General features: G+C 57.0%; 1 protein-coding gene across 4 annotated transcripts in view; it reads right to left on the bottom strand.

The window, feature by feature from the left end:
- CUEDC1 (CUE domain containing 1) overlaps positions 1–17,032 on the bottom strand; it is a 75,779-nt gene that overhangs the window by 4,743 nt on the left and 54,004 nt on the right. For all 4 annotated transcript variants that reach the window (XM_046676992.1, XM_046676995.1, XM_046676993.1 and 1 more), the window contains exons 2-8: positions 14,397–15,047; positions 10,152–10,279; positions 4,943–5,069; positions 4,063–4,255; positions 3,120–3,203; positions 1,221–1,292; positions 281–374 (exon numbers count right to left, since the gene is read on the bottom strand). In XM_046676992.1, coding sequence (XP_046532948.1) covers positions 281–374; positions 1,221–1,292; positions 3,120–3,203; positions 4,063–4,255; positions 4,943–5,069; positions 10,152–10,279; positions 14,397–14,732 — 1,034 coding nt within the window. In that variant the 5' untranslated portion in view covers positions 14,733–15,047. The remainder of the gene's footprint in view (positions 1–280; positions 375–1,220; positions 1,293–3,119; positions 3,204–4,062; positions 4,256–4,942; positions 5,070–10,151; positions 10,280–14,396; positions 15,048–17,032) is intronic.

Below are 17,032 nucleotides of genomic sequence, written 5' to 3'. Positions count from 1 at the left end.
AGTTTACTCCAGACAAAAAGTTGAAAAGTTGTAGGACAACTTCTGAGCCTACAGAAGGAAGACAGCAGACGCTGGCCCACTCCCCAGGCCTGGTCGTGGAGGGCGAGATTGGCACTGAGAGAGGGGGAAGCAGACTCGCAGCAGGGCTCACGGAGGAGAGGAGAGGGCCTCAGAGCCTGGTCCCACTCCTGGGGGAGGGTGCAGCCTCAGGGAGCCCAGCCCACTGCCTCGGTGCCCTTAGCGTCCCCCACCCCTCCCAGTGCCACGCTGGAAAGGATACGACTGATGCTTCGACAAGTGTTTCCTCTTTGACTTCCTCATCTTGGTCTTCTCCGAGAAGGCCCTGGCCAGTTCAAACAGCTTCCTCCGGGTGGCTGGGGGCAGACAGACCTGTGAGCCAGCAGCCTGGGCACTAGGTAGCTGCCCCCCAAGGCTGGGGGGAGGCTGGGGCAGGCCCCCCAGGGAGGGGGCAGGTGGGCAGGCTGGTTTGGGAACCCAGGGAGCAGGTGACGTGACAGGAATCCGGGACACGGGCCAGGCTCGTGCCCCGGGGCAAGGAGGCTGCCATCCTGGGTCGGCCTGCAGGGGCAGCAGAGGCCATAGAGAGCCGGACCAGGGACCGTGGCTGGCAGCCAGAGATCCGGGTATTCCTATCCAGCTACAACAGACAACGACACATCTTGGCTTTCTTTCCTGCTGCCTTCCTGCTCCCCTCGCCACCTCCTGAGTTGGTTCTGGGATTTCCAAAACTAATCCAAGATTTTCCCTGAAATGGAGCCTGAAAGGATGGCAGGTTCATTCACACATGGTTGTGTGTCGGGCGGGGGGCGGGGGGGTGGGGGTTGGTTTGGGATGGCCCGTTGGGACTTTGTGGGACCGCCCGCAGAAAGTGGGCTTAGTGAAGGCCTCCCCGCTGGATCAGGCCCAGCCAAGCCCCTTCAAGCCATAGAGAACACTAAAAGGGGGGTTGGGGGTGGAGGGCAGCACATTATTCTTCTGCAGACAGCTGGCTCGAGAGGATTTAAAACTTAATTTGTATCCAGACTCAGCTGCAGAGGGAAGTGAGGCAGGAAGGCTGAGGGAGCCAGCCTGCGATTAAAACGTCACTTCGGTTCACCAAGAGTCAGCTGCATTAAAAATTCTGGGTGGCTCCCTCCCTCCCATGAGGCCCCAGGGCCTGTCGTAGAAGAGTTGGGGAGGGGGACATCAGCTTGACTCACATTTTCCCATGTGTTTCAACTTGTCCCTGAATAAGGCATCTTCAGACACAGCAGGGTTGGCGTCGCCGGTTCCTGGAAGGGGGAGACACCTCTGAGGGCCAGGAAGCGAGGAAGGGTGGCGGCCCAAGGCCTCAGGAAGTGGGTCAGGGCTGTCCCCGCAGGACAGGGGTTCAGCCGTACCCTTCCATCTGAGGGAGGAAGCAAAGAGCAGGCTTCTTCCCTGACCAGGAGGGAGCTCAAAGCAAGGATGATGCTCGGAGTTCGAGGAGCATTTCTTTTCCCACCCGAGCCTCGCTTTCCCCCTCTGTAGAATGAGGGACAGTCCTGTGGTCAGCTGTGTGTGCAGAGAAGCCACTCACATGGGCTCCAGGCTCTGCTTCTCTGACCAACTCCCTGTTCCATGAAGTCGCATTGGTAGCTTGAAATCAGCCGTGATGGGAGTATTTACACCACGGAAGTCACCAGACACGGAGCACTGGGGCTTCCCCTGCACCCCGACCTACTGTTAAACATTCACCAGCACGAGGCTGCCTGGTCTGCATCCCCACATGGTGGGAGAGTTAATGAGGGGGATGGAAGGAAGGTGTGGGGCACAGAGCAGGCCCTCGCCTGCCCCTGGCCATTCCTGTCCCCTTCCTTCCAGGGCCAGCCCCCTCCATGACTCCCCCGAGGCAGAGCTTCTGCCTTGTTAGACAATGAGTGAGAATGAGAATGGGGCTGGTCCCCAAGTCCGAACCCAGTCAGTCACCCAGTGTCCCCGCTCACTCAGCACCCACTCGGGTCTCTCTCTGCTCTTCTAAAGCCCCTGCTCTCCACCCAGCAACTCAGCTAATCCCGAGTCACCTTGCCTGCTAAGTCCCCTGTGAGTCATTCTGATCCATCTCAGCAGCCCTGGTGTCTACAGTTAATTCAGGATCAAGGACAAGAGGCTGTCCTTAAAATCCCCAGATGCACTTCTGGTGGGGCCTAGGCTCCCAGCCCGCTGCTTATGAATCAGTTCCACGGGATTTTCTCTCCTCGAGCCAGGATCAGCTGAGCTCCTCATCCTTCTGTTCCCCCACCCTCACTCCACCGTGCCATGTAAGGTCTGTTTGGGGCTGATTCGTTCTCTGAGGCAGGCAGCCTGTGTGTGTGTGAAGGGCACTGACTGACTAGGGGCCGCTATGCACATGTACAGGCAGAGACCAGATGGCGAGTGTGAAACCCGGGCCTTTCTGGACCTCTCGGCCCCACGTTCCCAACTCCAGCTCGACCCTCATCTATGCATCTCAACAGCCTGCTGTCGACCCCTGACCCTGTTTTGATGCAATTCTTGCTTCTCACCATCTTGTACATGAAGCTCAAAATTCTCTTCCTCCAACACTAGGGCAGGGCCTTGCCCATGGCAGATATTCCCCAGATACTGAGCGAATGAACGAGGGAACCCTCCCCAGAGGCATCCTGCCCTTCTCCTCGCCATGTGCTTGCTATCATCAACGAGTGTGTCCTCAGCTTTGCTGGTCCACTCTACCTGTTTCTTGGATGTAGCTCCTGCATTCCCCACATGACCCTCAGCTCCCCAGGGCAAAGACCAAGCTGTCTAAGTCTCCCAGTCCCTCCCACCCCATGGGACATTATACAGTGTGATGTGTGTCCCCTTCTTGCCCATGCTCCAGTCACCTCTAAGGAGTCAGCCAGCCTCCTGCCAATCCCAGCGGTGGGCTCGAGCGCCAGCTGAGTAGGTAAGAACGCAGGGCTGCTAAGAGGAGGGACCTCTCACTCCGGGGAGAGTGTGGTAGGGGCAGAACCTCCCCTCAAGCTTATTTCCTCCTTTTACCCCCAAACTCCAAATACACAGAGCACAGCCGGGTTTGGGCCCCTACACCCTCCAGGCTTCTCCCCCAGGAAGGGCACGGTTACCTGGGGCAGGAGACGGAAAGCCAAAGTCATTGCCCACAGCTGTGCTGCTGGATTTGGATTTCTGGGACTCGTATTTCAATCGATCTGGAAAAGGACCACATTCCGGGCAGGGAAATTAGCTCCTGGGCTGAGACACAGGACGGTGTTGGAGGGCAAATCCCCACAGTCGCACACGAGCACACAGAAAATATGTGCACACACAAGCGATGTCATAGAAACTACTGCTCTGACAAGCACCTGGGATGTCAGAATGTCAGAGTTAGAAGGACCCTCAGGGGTCCTATAGACCAGCCCCTCCTTTAAATGGAAAGGCCCCGAGCCCTGCAGCACCTTTGCTGCAGAGCTAGGGCCAGCCTTCTCCCTGCACACCTTGCTCCCTCACCCCCCGTTGTCAGTCACACACACGCACACACACACAAATATACACACACTGTGACCCTCACAAGACAGACCCTCCACAGCTCTCTCACTGTACCCCACCCCAAACACACTCCCATCCTGAAGGGGAAAGGCAGCCAGGCTGGAGAGCAGGGTTCCAGGCCCAAAGACAACCCAAAGCCCCCAAAAACTCAAGAGTCCCAGCTCCAATGTCTGCTTGAACCCCTGGACACAGTCACTCTGTTCCTGGAGCTCCAGACACGTCATGCCAAGGCCAGTACCTGGCACAGAGCAGATGTGCAGGGGGAAGGAGAGAGCCTAAGGGGACATACCCCTCCTTCTCTGAGTCCCAGGGGAAGCAGAAGGGGTGGCTGGTGACTCGGGGCCCCGTTGGCGGCATTCTGGGGTTCCCACAAGGATAACTTGGGGAGAGCTGTGTCTCAACAGGACAAAGGCCACCCTTAGTCTCCAGTTCAGTGCCCCTTCTGAGCCCCAAGGCTAAAGCCAACACCAACTGCCTTCTTCAGCCAGAAGAGTGGCCGCGGCGCCCCACCCGGTGCGCCACCTCTCTCCAGGGCGAGGAGGAAGTCGCGGTTGCGCTGCAGCTCCTTCATGAACTCCTCGTTCTGCAGGAAGAGCGCGACCCTCTCGTCCTCCAGGTACTGCTTCCAGCGGCTCTCCTGGTCCCGGGGCCCAGGTCCGGCTGCAGGGGGTAGGCCTCCCTCTCCACTCACGGACTTGGAGCCCCCGAGGTTACCCTGAGGAGGGGAGCAAGCATGCTGAATGGCTACCCACAAACATCCATGCACACCTGGGTGTACACACGTCCCTTCCCAGGATCCTCTAGCCTCACCCTGCGGCCTGCACCTCCTAGCGGGAGCTAGTCGTCAGCCAAAATCCAACTGCACAGGCCAGAGCCCTCTCTGCTGGGGAAGCAGCAAGGACTTAAAAGTTGCTTTTCCTGCCCCTTGGACCACCCCATCCCTTCATCTACAACCTGGACAGTCCTGAAAAGTGACCTGCAAATAGCTCAACAGCCAACACATGGATTCCCAAACTCAAAACTCTGCCTGTACTCAGGTTGAGACCCCCGCTCCTGTCAAGGCCCCTTGGGACATGCCAGCATCTGGGGAGAAGCCCTCTGGCCCTTTCCCAGGGCAGGGAAGGAAGGTGCTGCCACCCTGTGCCGTTGGTTGCCCCCATGCCCACCTCCCTCCAGCCAGGGGCGATGGTGCAGCCAGAGAGTCTTCAGGGCTGTCACCTCCCAACAGGAGACCTCTAGACCCAGACAGAATGGGCCTTTCAGTTCAGTATTCTTTCCCTGCAAACCCGGGGCAACAGAAATAGCTCAGCCTGGGCTTAACCATCAGGAAGTGAAACTGGCTAGCACAAACCATGTGGGCAAGCAGAGACGCTGACAGGCGGGTGGGAGGCAGCCCCCTTACCTGTATGCTATCCAGCTGCTGGGGCAGGATGCGGAGAAAGTCATCGGGGAGGTTGCCCAGCAGTGGTGGGTTCCAGTTTCGATAGCGCCTCTGGCTCAAAGGGGGTCCAGAGCCCAGGACATCGATGCTGGGGGGTGAGAGGAGACAACGAGGAGGGAAGTCAGGCCCACACACAGGTGTCCCTGCCCATCGCACCAGGATCCTGCTCAGAATGGGGCTCGGCTCTGAAGCTTCCCATGACCTCCCCTGCCTCCAGGACAAAGGTCAGGTGCTCTAGCTCATCTTCTCAATCAGGCCTGGCTGACCCCAGCCCCTGGCCCCTGGCCTGGGTTCCTGCTGCACCCGAGTTCCACCCATCTCCAACCGCTCAGTGCCCTCAAGGTCCCGAGGCCTAGAGCCCTCTCTGCCCATGGTGCTCATGGCACTCACATTGGGCACTGTGGCCTGAGAAGTCGATGTTTATGAGAGTCCTCTAAAGACAGCAGGGGTCATAGCCTTTCGTCCTTATATCCTAGCACCCGGCACAGTGAGCTCATGGCTGATGAATAACAGGTAATATGAATAGACCCATACGCCACCAACAGGACAGCCTGCCCAAGTGTTGGTTTGCTGGGGTGGGGGAACAGAGGGACACCAGGATCCCTAGAGAGAGTAGAGCAGATCCAGGCTCCAGTTCTGGCTCAGCCACCAGCCAGGAGGGTGGTCCTGGGCAAGACCCTGCTCTGGGCTGGGGCTCAGTTTCCTCATCTAGAAACTGCTGCCTCTCTGCCGAAGCAGGTGGGAGCCCCTCAGGAGGCTGTGCGGAATGGCGTTCTGAAAAGGCACACTGCCGCGTGGGAGTGCGAGGGGTCTGTGTCCAAGGGGCACTCAGGAGCCACTCTTCAGAGGTAAGGTGCCCCGGAGGGGTCTGGGCCCGGGCAGCGGCCGCCGGCGACGTGGGAGGAGAGGCGGAGAGGCGGTGGCACACGCCCTGCCTGACCCCCAGGCTGCAGGCCTGCCTTCCCGGGCCTGAGGGCAGCCTGGGGCCCGGCCAGGAGCTCCCCACAGCTCCTGGGCAGCCTGCAGCGTGGCAACCGCAGGACACGTGTTCTGCTGAATCAGGGAAATGACACACACAGAAGGCAGCCGAGGGCCGGGGGCGGTGGGGGCCACTCTCGCTCTCGGCCTGGCTTTGATTTGGCCTCCAGCTCCAGGAATCCCGCCCGCCCCCTCACTGGAGGGGAGCTTTTCCGGGCTGCCGCTGACTATGGAAATAACTTCCTTTCCTTTTCTATTTTGGGCGGGTGGCCTGGCGGGGGCGAGGGGGAGGGGCGGGGGCGGCAGCAGACGGGCTAACAAGCTGCTAAGAGCACGGTGGGAGCGCAGCGCACGCAGACTGGAGCCAAGGGAAACCCGGCGCGCCCCGCCCACCCTCTCGCGGTACCGATGAGGGAATGGTCCCCAGAAGAGCTTGCATCACAACCCGGGACTCTGATTCCTGGGCAAATTTCTCTCTACATCACTCTGCCGCCTTCCGTGACTCTTGGAAGCTGCGTTTTTCTCCAAGGGCCTGAGGGCAGGCGAGGGGATGCCCAGCTCTCAGGGACTTGCAGACCAGCACGGAGAATTCTCTCAGGGTCACCACCCTTCCTCGGGCTTCAGGGTCTTCGTCTGGGACACGGGTGCCCACTCCAACTCAGCCACATCCAGAGCCACCCAGCAGAGCTTCACGGGGAGAGCCCCGGTATTGCATTTGGACGCCTCCAGCCATTTGTTACTGAGAACCCAAGTGGGGAGTGGGACAAGGATCGGAAGGCCCGGTCCTCAGCCAAGTTCCCCTTGCTGCTGGGCCCGTGGTCCTGGAGGAAGGACAACCCCAGCCCCCTCCCGGCCCCTTGCCTTGGCACCAGGCGGAGATGAGGTCAGCCCGCAGCTGCGAGAGCCAGGGGGGCCCCCCCGGAGCCCAGGCGGCCCAGGCAACTCCATTGTGGTCGGAAAGGAATGTCAGAAATGAGCTGAGAGGCAAATAAAAAACTTCCAAGGCTGTAATTTCAGCGGAAAAACAGCAGGTGGCCCGTGCGGAGGGGCACCTCTGAGTTTCAGAGCCGGTCTTCCATTCAGCAGATGGAGGGAAGGACAGGCTGGGGGAGGGGAAGGAGAGAGAAGGCTGGGGAGGCTCTGCGGCCCAGAGCCTCTGCCCCTGGACCCCAAAACTAGAACTTCACGCCCCATCAGAGCCCCAGGTTTACCACGGGACATCAGACCCCAGAAGGATTTCAGAGACAAACCTTCCAGGCAGGACTTTTGGTAAAGACTGGACAGTGAGGTGCAAATGGGGTCAGGCCCTGTCTCGGGGTGCACAGATCATCCAGGCAAACCCTGGGCCCAGGGACCCTGGCTTTCCAGGCACACTCCCCTGGGATCACCCTGCCTCTCTGTGTCCCCATGGGGCACGCTCCCAAACTTGGCCCATCTGCAGTCTCACAGGCACCCCAGTGACTGGAGGTGGCAGAAGGGTACCAGGCCATTCCTCCCTGAACTCCCTACTCAAATCTGATCTCCCCCAGTAGCCAGAGGAGATTCCAAAACACTAACCTGGTCACATCACTCTCTAGTTTAACCTGCTGGCTGCAGGATAAGGTCAAACTCCTTGGAGGACCCACCAGGCGCCCCATGATCTACTGGCCTCTTCAGCCTCACCAGCCATTCCATACTTCCTGGAGCACCCCAGGTGGTCCCCTCTTTCCTGCCTCCAGGCCTTTGCACATGCTGTCTCCTTTGCCTGGAACGCCCTCCTTCTTCACCAGGTCGCAGCTTGGACCTCACTTCCTCTAGGCTGCCTTCCCTGTGTCTATGCCTCCCCCAGACTCTGATCTCCTTGGAGGCTCCTTGGTATTCAACCCAATGAATACAAGGTCCCTGTGTTCATCTCCACATCACACATATTGCAGGTGACGCAATAAATGCTGGAAATGAACGTCCTGGATGGAGAGACTGAGTGAGGCCCTGGAAGTGGCTTGGGATGGATCTGGGCCAAGCAGGGCCATCCTGGGGTAAAGAGGCATGTGCTCAGAGGCTGGCCCTGCCTCTTCTGAACACTGGTCTCTGAGGGGAGCCTCACCACTGGTCTCAATGTTCAATGTTAGAGCTGACCTCCGAGGCCAGCCAAGCAGCCATGGGGTAGAAGGAGCAGTAAACCATTGATGGCAGGTCTGGGCCATACCTGGACTGCACTAAGTGCTCCACACACAACATCTCATTCAATCCTCCCAACAGTGCTGAGTCAGGGATTAGTATTCCCATTTCACAGATGAGGCAAATGAAGCTCAGAGAGGTTTAGTAGTGAGCCAACGGCCACACAGCAAAGGTACCTAAAGAATCAGAAGTTAGGCAGCTGAAGGAAGGGGATGGGGAGAGTACTCTGCTTCTGTCTGACTCACAACTCAAGTTTTCTTCCTACATCCACCCCCAGCCCAGCAAAGCCTTCATTTCTGAGTCAGGCCCCTGAACCTCAGGCAAGGGCAATAACTTGTCCAGAGTCACAGGCTGTGAACGAGGCCTCCTGAGGCTAGGTCTAGTGCTGAGGTCACCTTGCCCCCAACTGGAGCTCCCATCACTGGGTGCACTCCCCCTGCCCAAGGCCCCACCCCAGCCACAGCAGCTGAACACCCAGCCAGAGGGGAGCGAGGATGTGGCCAGCATAGCCAGGCCAGGTTTACACTGGGATTCTGTCTCTTACAGCCTCAGTTTTCCCTCCTGAAAAATAGGCAGAACTATTCTGCCTAACAGAAACTGAGGTTTTTGTAAAAATATCTTAGGATATTAAAAACATAAGTCAAAGGAAAACCATTTAGCCCTGGGCTCTGTGACCCATTCCGGTCGCAAGTCCTGCCAAGGCCTCATCCAGACCCACCCACTTACTCCCTGCCTCCCACTATTACCATGACAGCCTCCTGGTGCCACCTGTGATAAAGGAAGGACCCCCCCCCCCCAGCTCTGCTCCTGTCCCTGCCTTGAAACACTGCCCCTCCCCCGCTCCCCCCATAACTTTCGGTGCCTCCTTCAGCTCCCGGAGCTGCAAGCACAGAGACTTGTCTCCTTAGGCATGTGAAGGACACAGCAGTGAAGAGCAGTGGCTTTGGAGTCAGAATGACCTCGGTTAAATCCCAGCTCTGAGGTCTTGGGGAAGTTACGAGACCTCTCGGAGGCTCGGATTCCTCCACTGGAAAGTGGGGATGACCACAGTGCCTCCCTTGCAAGTTGTTAGATGACTGGAATGTGCTGGTGTAGATCCAGGACCTCGAACGTTTCTGGCATTCGAAGGCGCTTTGTAAATCGTAGCTGTTCTTCTGACCTACGCCTGGATGACAACAGCATCCTCCACTGCCCCTGTCTGGGGCTCCCAAGATCCCCAGAAGGAAGGATCCACTGGAACAAGCCCCCTGACCCATCATTACCACCCCCGGCCAGAGTCATTCGAAGGAACAGTGGCTCAAGGACAAAGAGGCACCCGGGCTCCTGCAGCCCCACCACAAACAGGGGGCACAGGAAGCCAGCACCTCAGAGACCGATGGGAACTGGCTGGCAACCAGCTTCACTTTAAAATTCCAAATTACAGAGTCCCTGACATGGAAGAAGTCTCTGGGGACCTAGCAGTCTATTTGCCTGCCTCTAGCTGTCCAACTATCCCAGAAGAAGAGACTTGCTCCCATTGCTTAAAAATCCTCCCGGCATCTCTAGACCAGGGATGGCAAATAGATACCATTCCATCAATTACTGATGACTGTTGGGAGTGCTGTGTTGAGGAGGATTCTGAGGTTCCGTCTCGAGTCAGCAGGAAAGAGTACAGTGAACAATCAGTACTGTTTGCCTGGGCTCGAGAGGGGAAGTGTCAGTACACATTCCATGAGTTTGTCATTCCCACTCTGCATGTCCCTTAACTCTAAGCTCCCGGAAAGCAGAGGCCGAGCCTTACTGTATTGAACTCAGTGTCCTGTAAGGTGTTCAGCACCTAGAGTGGGAATTTAGTGAAGCTTTATTCTTGCGATCCTTACATTTTGAAAGTTCTCCTTGTTATCTAGCTAAAATGTCTCTTGCTGCAATGGAAGTCTTTTTTTGGTGTAATAATATACTGAGGGGTCCAGGCAAGTTTCCCACTGTGTTTGTATTCAACCCCAACCCCGGTCCCCTTCTCCACCGCCCTGCGTTCTGAAAGGAGGTGGACTCTCACCGGGGAGGCGGGGTGGGGGGGGCCAGAGGGTAAGGCCTGTCGAACATGTGCATGTGGTAGGCCGGTGGGGAGTACACAGGGGGCGGCTCTTCATCGGAGCTATCAGGTTCCAAAGTCCTTTCCAGGATCTAGATCAGAGGCAATAAAGAAAGAAATATTAACAATCCTTCCTTGAATGTCAGTAACATTCAGACGAAATCAAGCATGGCCGAGGAGGTGCAGCGCGGGAACTCTGCGTTGCTGGGGAGCGTGTAAACTGATACAACCACCACTTTGCGCAACGCTTTCGGCTTTATAAACTAAAGCCAAACGCACGGCTACCTGTGCCGCTACGATTCCAACACACGCAACAGACATGAAAGCGCACGTCCCCAGAAGAATGTTCGGAGCAGCATTACCCATCCAAAGGAGGTTCCGAAACAGGCCAGACAAAGCACAGTGATAGAAGCAGAGCCATGTGACCTCTGTGGGGTGGGGAAGGCTGCAGGGGGCACAAGGGTCTCCAGGCTCTGTAGATGCTGCTTCTTGACCTAGGTGCTGCTGAAACTTCACTGAGCTGCACTTATGATGCGTGGACTCTTCTGGACATGGGTTATTTTTGCTAAATAACTTTAACGTCGTTCATGCCCTCTCTCAAAGCACGTCCATGTCAATTATCTCACCTTAACCTCAAATGACTTAGCAGGGAGGATGTGGATCGTCAGCCCCATTTCACAGATGAAGAACCTGAGGCCTAGGCTGACTAAGTGGCATGGCAAAAGCCACACACTGTTTTCAGAACTGAGTCTTCTACTTGGACATGGTCTTGCATCAAGGGTCCCTCCCTGCGGCACGATGCCTGCACACCCAGACGGGATCCTCAGGGCGGACAGTGGCCAGGGGAGAGGCCAGGGGCATGCCCAGGATGCCTGCTCTCCCTCCTACACTCCTTTCTTCATCCAGATGCTAGAAAGAGGGGCAGGAAGAGGCCAAGGCTGGGCAAAGGCTTGGGTTCCTGCTACACAGACTGACCTGGACCCTTCCCCAGAGGACCACAGAGGAGTCTGGGGCAGAAGGCGGCCATTGACCAGGAGATCCCAGGTCACACGCACTTCAACCAGCCTACAGCTTAGCCTCCTGCTCCCCTCTCCTCTCCTCCCCAGCTCTGTTTCCATCTCCTCCAAGACCAAAGAACATGGGAAGGGCTCAGAGGCGGTCAGTCAGCCCCAAAATCCCCAAGCCCCATGATGCTTTAACCCCAAATGAGTTTGCAGAAGTCACTGCTAACCCACTCCTGCTTCTGCCTCTGCAAGCCTGGGCTGCACTGGCACATGCCTGGCCTGAGCCCAGCCATGCCCAGGCACCTGGGGATGCACAGGGACACCTGCAAGGGACACTCGCAGGAGTGAGCATGCGCATGAGTGCACACACATATACACACACACATACTGCCACATTCTGTGTACACACAGCCAGCCTGACCTAAGGAGGCCTCCCGCCCTGGAATGCACTAACGTTCTTTCCTTTGAGGCGGAAAGTATTTAAACAGATGCTTTGCAGAAAAAGAAGAATGTAGCTGCTTTGCTGGCCACTGCTCTGTTTACCCCAAATTTCCACAAGAAAAAAAAAACATCGCGATAAGCTCCACTCCTGTTCTTTGGCGAGCCCGGGACAGCACCGGGGGACAGCGGTCCAGGCTGAGCCTCTGCTCCCTCAGCGGCTGGCCTGGCCTGTCCCCACTGAGGTTGGTCTGAGTGAGTTGGAGGGGAGAGCTCGGTAGGAATTGTTTCCAGAAGGAAGCTTCTCAGCATTCCCTGCGTCTGTGGCCTGTAGCAGTGGGCCCCCCAGACTCAGGGAGATCATTCTCCGAGGCGGCACCAGAAAGCCCCCTCCCCTCTCAGCTCCTCAGCATGGCCTCCTGGGGCTGCACGAACCAGACGTTCATCAGAGGCTCCTGGAGCAGAACAGGGAAACGCCAAGGGGCCAGGCGGCGGGCCAGGCACGCTTGGGAAAGGCTGATCCCACTTCTCTGGGCAGAGTACCCTCAGCCATGCTCTGGCCTCCTCCAGCCTCTCTCTCCCCAATTCCACCAGCCACAATGAGGTGGTTCTTCTGGCTCCAAAGGTGCTGAAGTTGTCGGCTCTGCAGCCTCCTGACTTAACTCAGTGTGGGTGATGGATGCCTGCCAGGTGCTCTCGGGGCCAGGGTCTGGGCCATTTATCTGACAGGAGATATTTCTCCGTGGCAAGGATACCCCTTAGGCCAGCCCACCATCCATCAGCCCCCAGAGAGGGGGCTTTTTCCAGTCAGCAGTTATTGTCATTCCAGCTGCTGCTCATAAATTTTCCAAAGCACTTTCCGCTGGCTCAGGAACTGCCTGCCGATGGGCCCAGGTGGACCTCCAAAGGTGGGGGTTGGGGAACAGCCGAGGAGGGGTGCTGAGAAGGGGCTCAATCGGGAGAGCAAAATTCTTAGGGAAAGAGAAGCACACACAGTGCGGGCCCATCTAGCGGATGGTGCAGCCTTGTGGAGATTCACAGGCTGTGGGTGCCAGGGACAAAGGAGGAAATATCTTACCTGCCAGACTGTCAGAACAAATGAGACTGTAGAAAGGGTCAGAGTTCACAGAGAACTTTCCTTCCAGCTCACATTTAAAGTATGTATCTGCAAACACACACTCACACTCACACATTCTTTTCACATAGAGGATCTGGTTTTTCCAAAACTCCCTCCACTGGCTAATCCAGGCAGATCACAGGAGTGGTCTTCCAGGAAAAGGGACTAAAAGCTGTGCAAAGACAGCAGCAATACTTATTCATTTAACAAACACTCCCTGAGTGCCTGCTACGTGCCAGTACTGTCCTGGGTGCTGCAAGTGAAATAGGGATGAGCCAGATGTCATGGCCCACAGAGCTGCTCCTCTACCTGGAGAGAGAAATCTCAGACAGCACCCACTAAGAGAGGAGGAGCAAGTGGGCTCTGACCTGCAGGATGACTCTGATTGATAGAGAGCGGCTGCCTGCAGGGCTGTGTTGAGAAGGACTCTGAGGCCACATTGGGTCTAGGTTTTCTCACTGTAAATGAAGGTAATAATGATGCCACCTCACAAAGTTCATGAGGATTAGAAAGAGACGATACACCTAAAGCTTGTAGGAGGGTGCCTGGCGCAGGATGTGACTCAGTGAAGAGCAGAGTTAAACCCCTTCTGCTGGCTCCTTCCATCTTGCCCGTGGCTGCATGTCCCAGACGCCCCTGCAGGCAGGAACCCTCGCACTGAAAGATTCTGTGTCCCTTCTGTGCCCAGCACCACAGGTCCCGTGGAGACTAGGGGTCCAAACGTGTGCTGAAGTCTGAGATGGGGCCAGGGAGGACTGGCCACGGCCAGCAGGTGGGCCTGGATGCAGTGGGGTGGTGACTTCTCCCCCAGCCACCTCCCCAGAGAGAGGAGAGAACCTCTTGGGTGGCGCTCACTACCGCCTCCATCACCCCATGATCAGAGGACTTTAGCTAGCTAGTCTGATCCATCGCTCTCCTCCGTGGCTCCTCATGCCCTGGGGATACAGCCCCACTGTTTCCGAGCAGCCTTGTCAACCTCCCGGTCCCTGCTGACTCTAGGAATCTAACAGAGGCTCCTGCTGCCAGTTCCCTAACTACTCATGCTCTATTTCACCTCTGAGCCTTTTCACAAGCTGTTCCCTATGCCTGCACACCCTTCCCCTCATTCTTCACTCTTCCTTTGGGTCTCAGCTTAGGCATCTTTTCCTCTCTGCTGCTTCCATTTCTCCCATCATAGCACTCACCACTCAGGACTGGGATTGCCTGACTCTTGCCTCTAGTCCCCACTGGACCGTGAGCTCTGTGAGGGCAGAGACTGTGTTTCTGTCTTGGCCAAAGTGGATACCCAGAGGTTTGAGAGGAGCCTTTCTTGAAAAATACAGACTAGAGGGCTCCAGCCTGGAACTGGGATTCAGTGTTGGGGTGGGGCCCAGGTGTCTACATTTTTAACAAGCTCCTTGATTCAGATGACCCCTGACCTAGAGTCTAGTACTGTGCCTGGCACACCACTGAGTTGGTGCTCAGTGTTTGTTGAATGACTGCATGATTTCTGCCCATAAAATAAGTCCACTTACTGACTTCGGGTACAGTTTCTCTGGGAGAAATAAGGCTGCTTGCTAGTTAGAACCCAGACAGGAGTATAACCTAAGGCCCCTAAGAGGTCCTAACAGTTGTTGGAGCTCCTGGTGAATTCCCGGGCCGCGCCCCTACCTCCGCGGGGATGCTGTCCTCCGAGTCGGAGCTGTCCTCGTAGACGCTGCCGCCCCCGGCCTCCAGGTTCATCTGCAGCAGCTGGTCGATGGTGGCGTCCACCGCGCCGCTGTTGGCGCGCAGCACGCACTCGATGATGTCGTAATCCATATTGGGGAACATGGTCTTGAAGTCGTCCATGGCCTGGTTGAACTCGAGGCGGCGCACCTGGCGCGCGGGCCGGCTGTTGTTGAGCTCCTGCGCGGCGGCCGCGGCGCTGCCCTCGGCCCCGCGCGCCCCGCCGCCCCCGCCGCCGCCGCCGCCGCCGCTGCTGCTCCGGCGGAACAGGCTGGTCATCCTGCCGAGCCGCTGCGGGAGAATGTTTCCAGGCGGCCCGAGCCCCTTCCCCCGGGGCCGCTCCCTGCGCCGTCGCCCTCGCTCGGCGGGGCGGGTCGGGAAGCTCACTCCCGCGCCTCCCCCGGGGCGGCCAGGCGGGAACCGCACGCGCGAGGTCCCTGGGTCAGGAGACTAGGGCGCGGGGCCACTGGCGGCCCTCAGCGAGTGGTCTTCGCTGGGCGGCGGCATCCGGGCCTGGGCCGGGTGGGGCTTCACGGCTGGTCATCCACACCCCCGGGGCATCCTGGGGCCGGCTCCACGGACGGACGGTCCCACCTGAAACCAGGGGAAACAGAGTCAGGGGCACAATGCAATCAACTTGAGCTCAGGGGGATTAGGGCGACCCCTGCCCCGGGGGAACTGCTGCTTTCTGCTCTCTCTCCAGCTGCAGCCAGAGTTCTCTCCTAACACAGGAGAGCTACCAGCCAGCAAGGGCTTACTCTGGGCCAGGCACCATCTAAGTGTTCTGTGTGGGCTAACACCTGACACGGCCATGAAGCAGGTGCTAGTATCCCCATTATGCAGATGGGAAAACTGAGGCTTAGACGCTGAGGAAGTGGAGGAGTTGGGATTTGAACCCAGGACTGTGGCCCGCGAGCCACTGGTCTCAACCAATACACACACTGCCAAGGACCCCTGAGGACCTGGTTGGGGCAGAAGGGGCTCTCTATAGGCCATGTACTGCCCCTCTGGTCTCCAGCCACATCCAGCCCCTGCTTTCCTCATCTCCCCACATCACAGTCCCAACATCATGGTGCCACCATCATGGCGTCCCATGTGTGCAGAGCTCCAGGAAATCAGCGGCAGGGAACCTGCAGCCCACACAGAACAGGACATGGAAGTGACCACCAAGGTCGCACTGCTGTTAGTGCATCAACTGAGAGTTGAATGTGTCCAAAAACAGCAAGTTCTGACTTTCTCATGCTTATTCCAAGATTACAGTAATTTTGCTAATTGTAGAAAAGTAGCAGCTTTATTTTAAGGGACTGTTCCATCAAAGGACGTTCTTAAGTTTGATGAAACGGGTGCAAACCTGTTTTCCCTTTTCTGGGACTTGGGGTCTTAATCTTAACAGCCGATAAAGCAAAGTTGGTGTGAGCAAATCAACGGGATGGTCTTCCTTGCCGTGATCTCAGCAGTCAAATAACAGATGACGTAAGGAAGACCAGACCAGCAGGGTGCGGAAGGTGCGGTGGATGTGCCAGCTCTCACCCCGGGGCCAGAGAACCCATCGTTACCACTGATTCCCTCTGTCCCTCTAGGTCAGCCCCCTCAGAGGTAAAATGGGACCTCATTTTACTGTCCCCCAGTGCCCCAGAGCCACCATGCTGAGTTCTTATCTCCTTCAAACCTCCATCTCCTTAGGGGGACGTGGAAAGTGTCCAGGGCTCCTGTTCTGGGCCTTGCTGGGTGGCTGTCTGCCTAGTCCGAGGGAGGCAGCCCCTCTTCAAGAATAGGACACGAGAAGCACGTGGGCCCCAGGCAGCCTCCGGACACTGATGTTACAGGACAATAATCTCCTCCCAACCCTAGAGAAAATCTGCTAACACTCTGGTGTAGGGAGATCTGGATGCTTTTTCTGTGCATATACTGCCATATGTCGGAATTTATTTTACTGAAATGTGATCAAACCATAAATTCTACTATGCAACTTGTTTCTTCCACTTAATAATTTATTGTAGCCATCTTCCCGGGTCAGAACATATAGATGTACTTCATCGTTGTTAATGCCTGAGTAGCATTCTGTTGACTGGGTGAAGTATGATTTATTGTCTAACCTCCTCCACCCCATCTCTTCCCAGATGAGGAAGTCACAGCCCAGAGAGGCCAAAGCCATTTCCCAAGGAGACAGAGAGGGGTGACCTCAAATGATCAGTCCAAGAATTTTGTTATGAGAATGAACACGGGAAGGTGGCCAAGTATGACACAGCCTCCCTCAGCTGGCTTTAGACACCCAGCTCCCCACCTCCACGCCTCCCACCGCTCTCAACATGCTGGAAGGTCGAGGATGCTGCTCGACTCTGTCCCAACCCCTCCGAGGCGCGGTTCCACCCCGGCAGCTGCCTTTGTGCTGTGTTCAGGAGACCTGCCCTGAGGCCTCTAACGAGGACCTCAGGGCCAGAAGTCCCCAGCAGCCAGTGCCCCGGGCTGCCATCTGCTGTCCTGGTGTCGTCAGACACAGGGGTCAGTGCCTTGTGCTAAGGCCTCTGGAGTCAAGCCGCCTACTCCCTGCCCCTCAAGTAATTTAGGAAGAGAGATTG

The sequence above is a fragment of the Equus quagga genome, chromosome 11 (assembly GCF_021613505.1).
Source record: "Equus quagga isolate Etosha38 chromosome 11, UCLA_HA_Equagga_1.0, whole genome shotgun sequence".
In the NCBI taxonomy this organism is placed as follows: Eukaryota; Metazoa; Chordata; class Mammalia; order Perissodactyla; family Equidae; genus Equus; species Equus quagga.
This window is presented reverse-complemented; position numbering and strand designations above follow the sequence as displayed.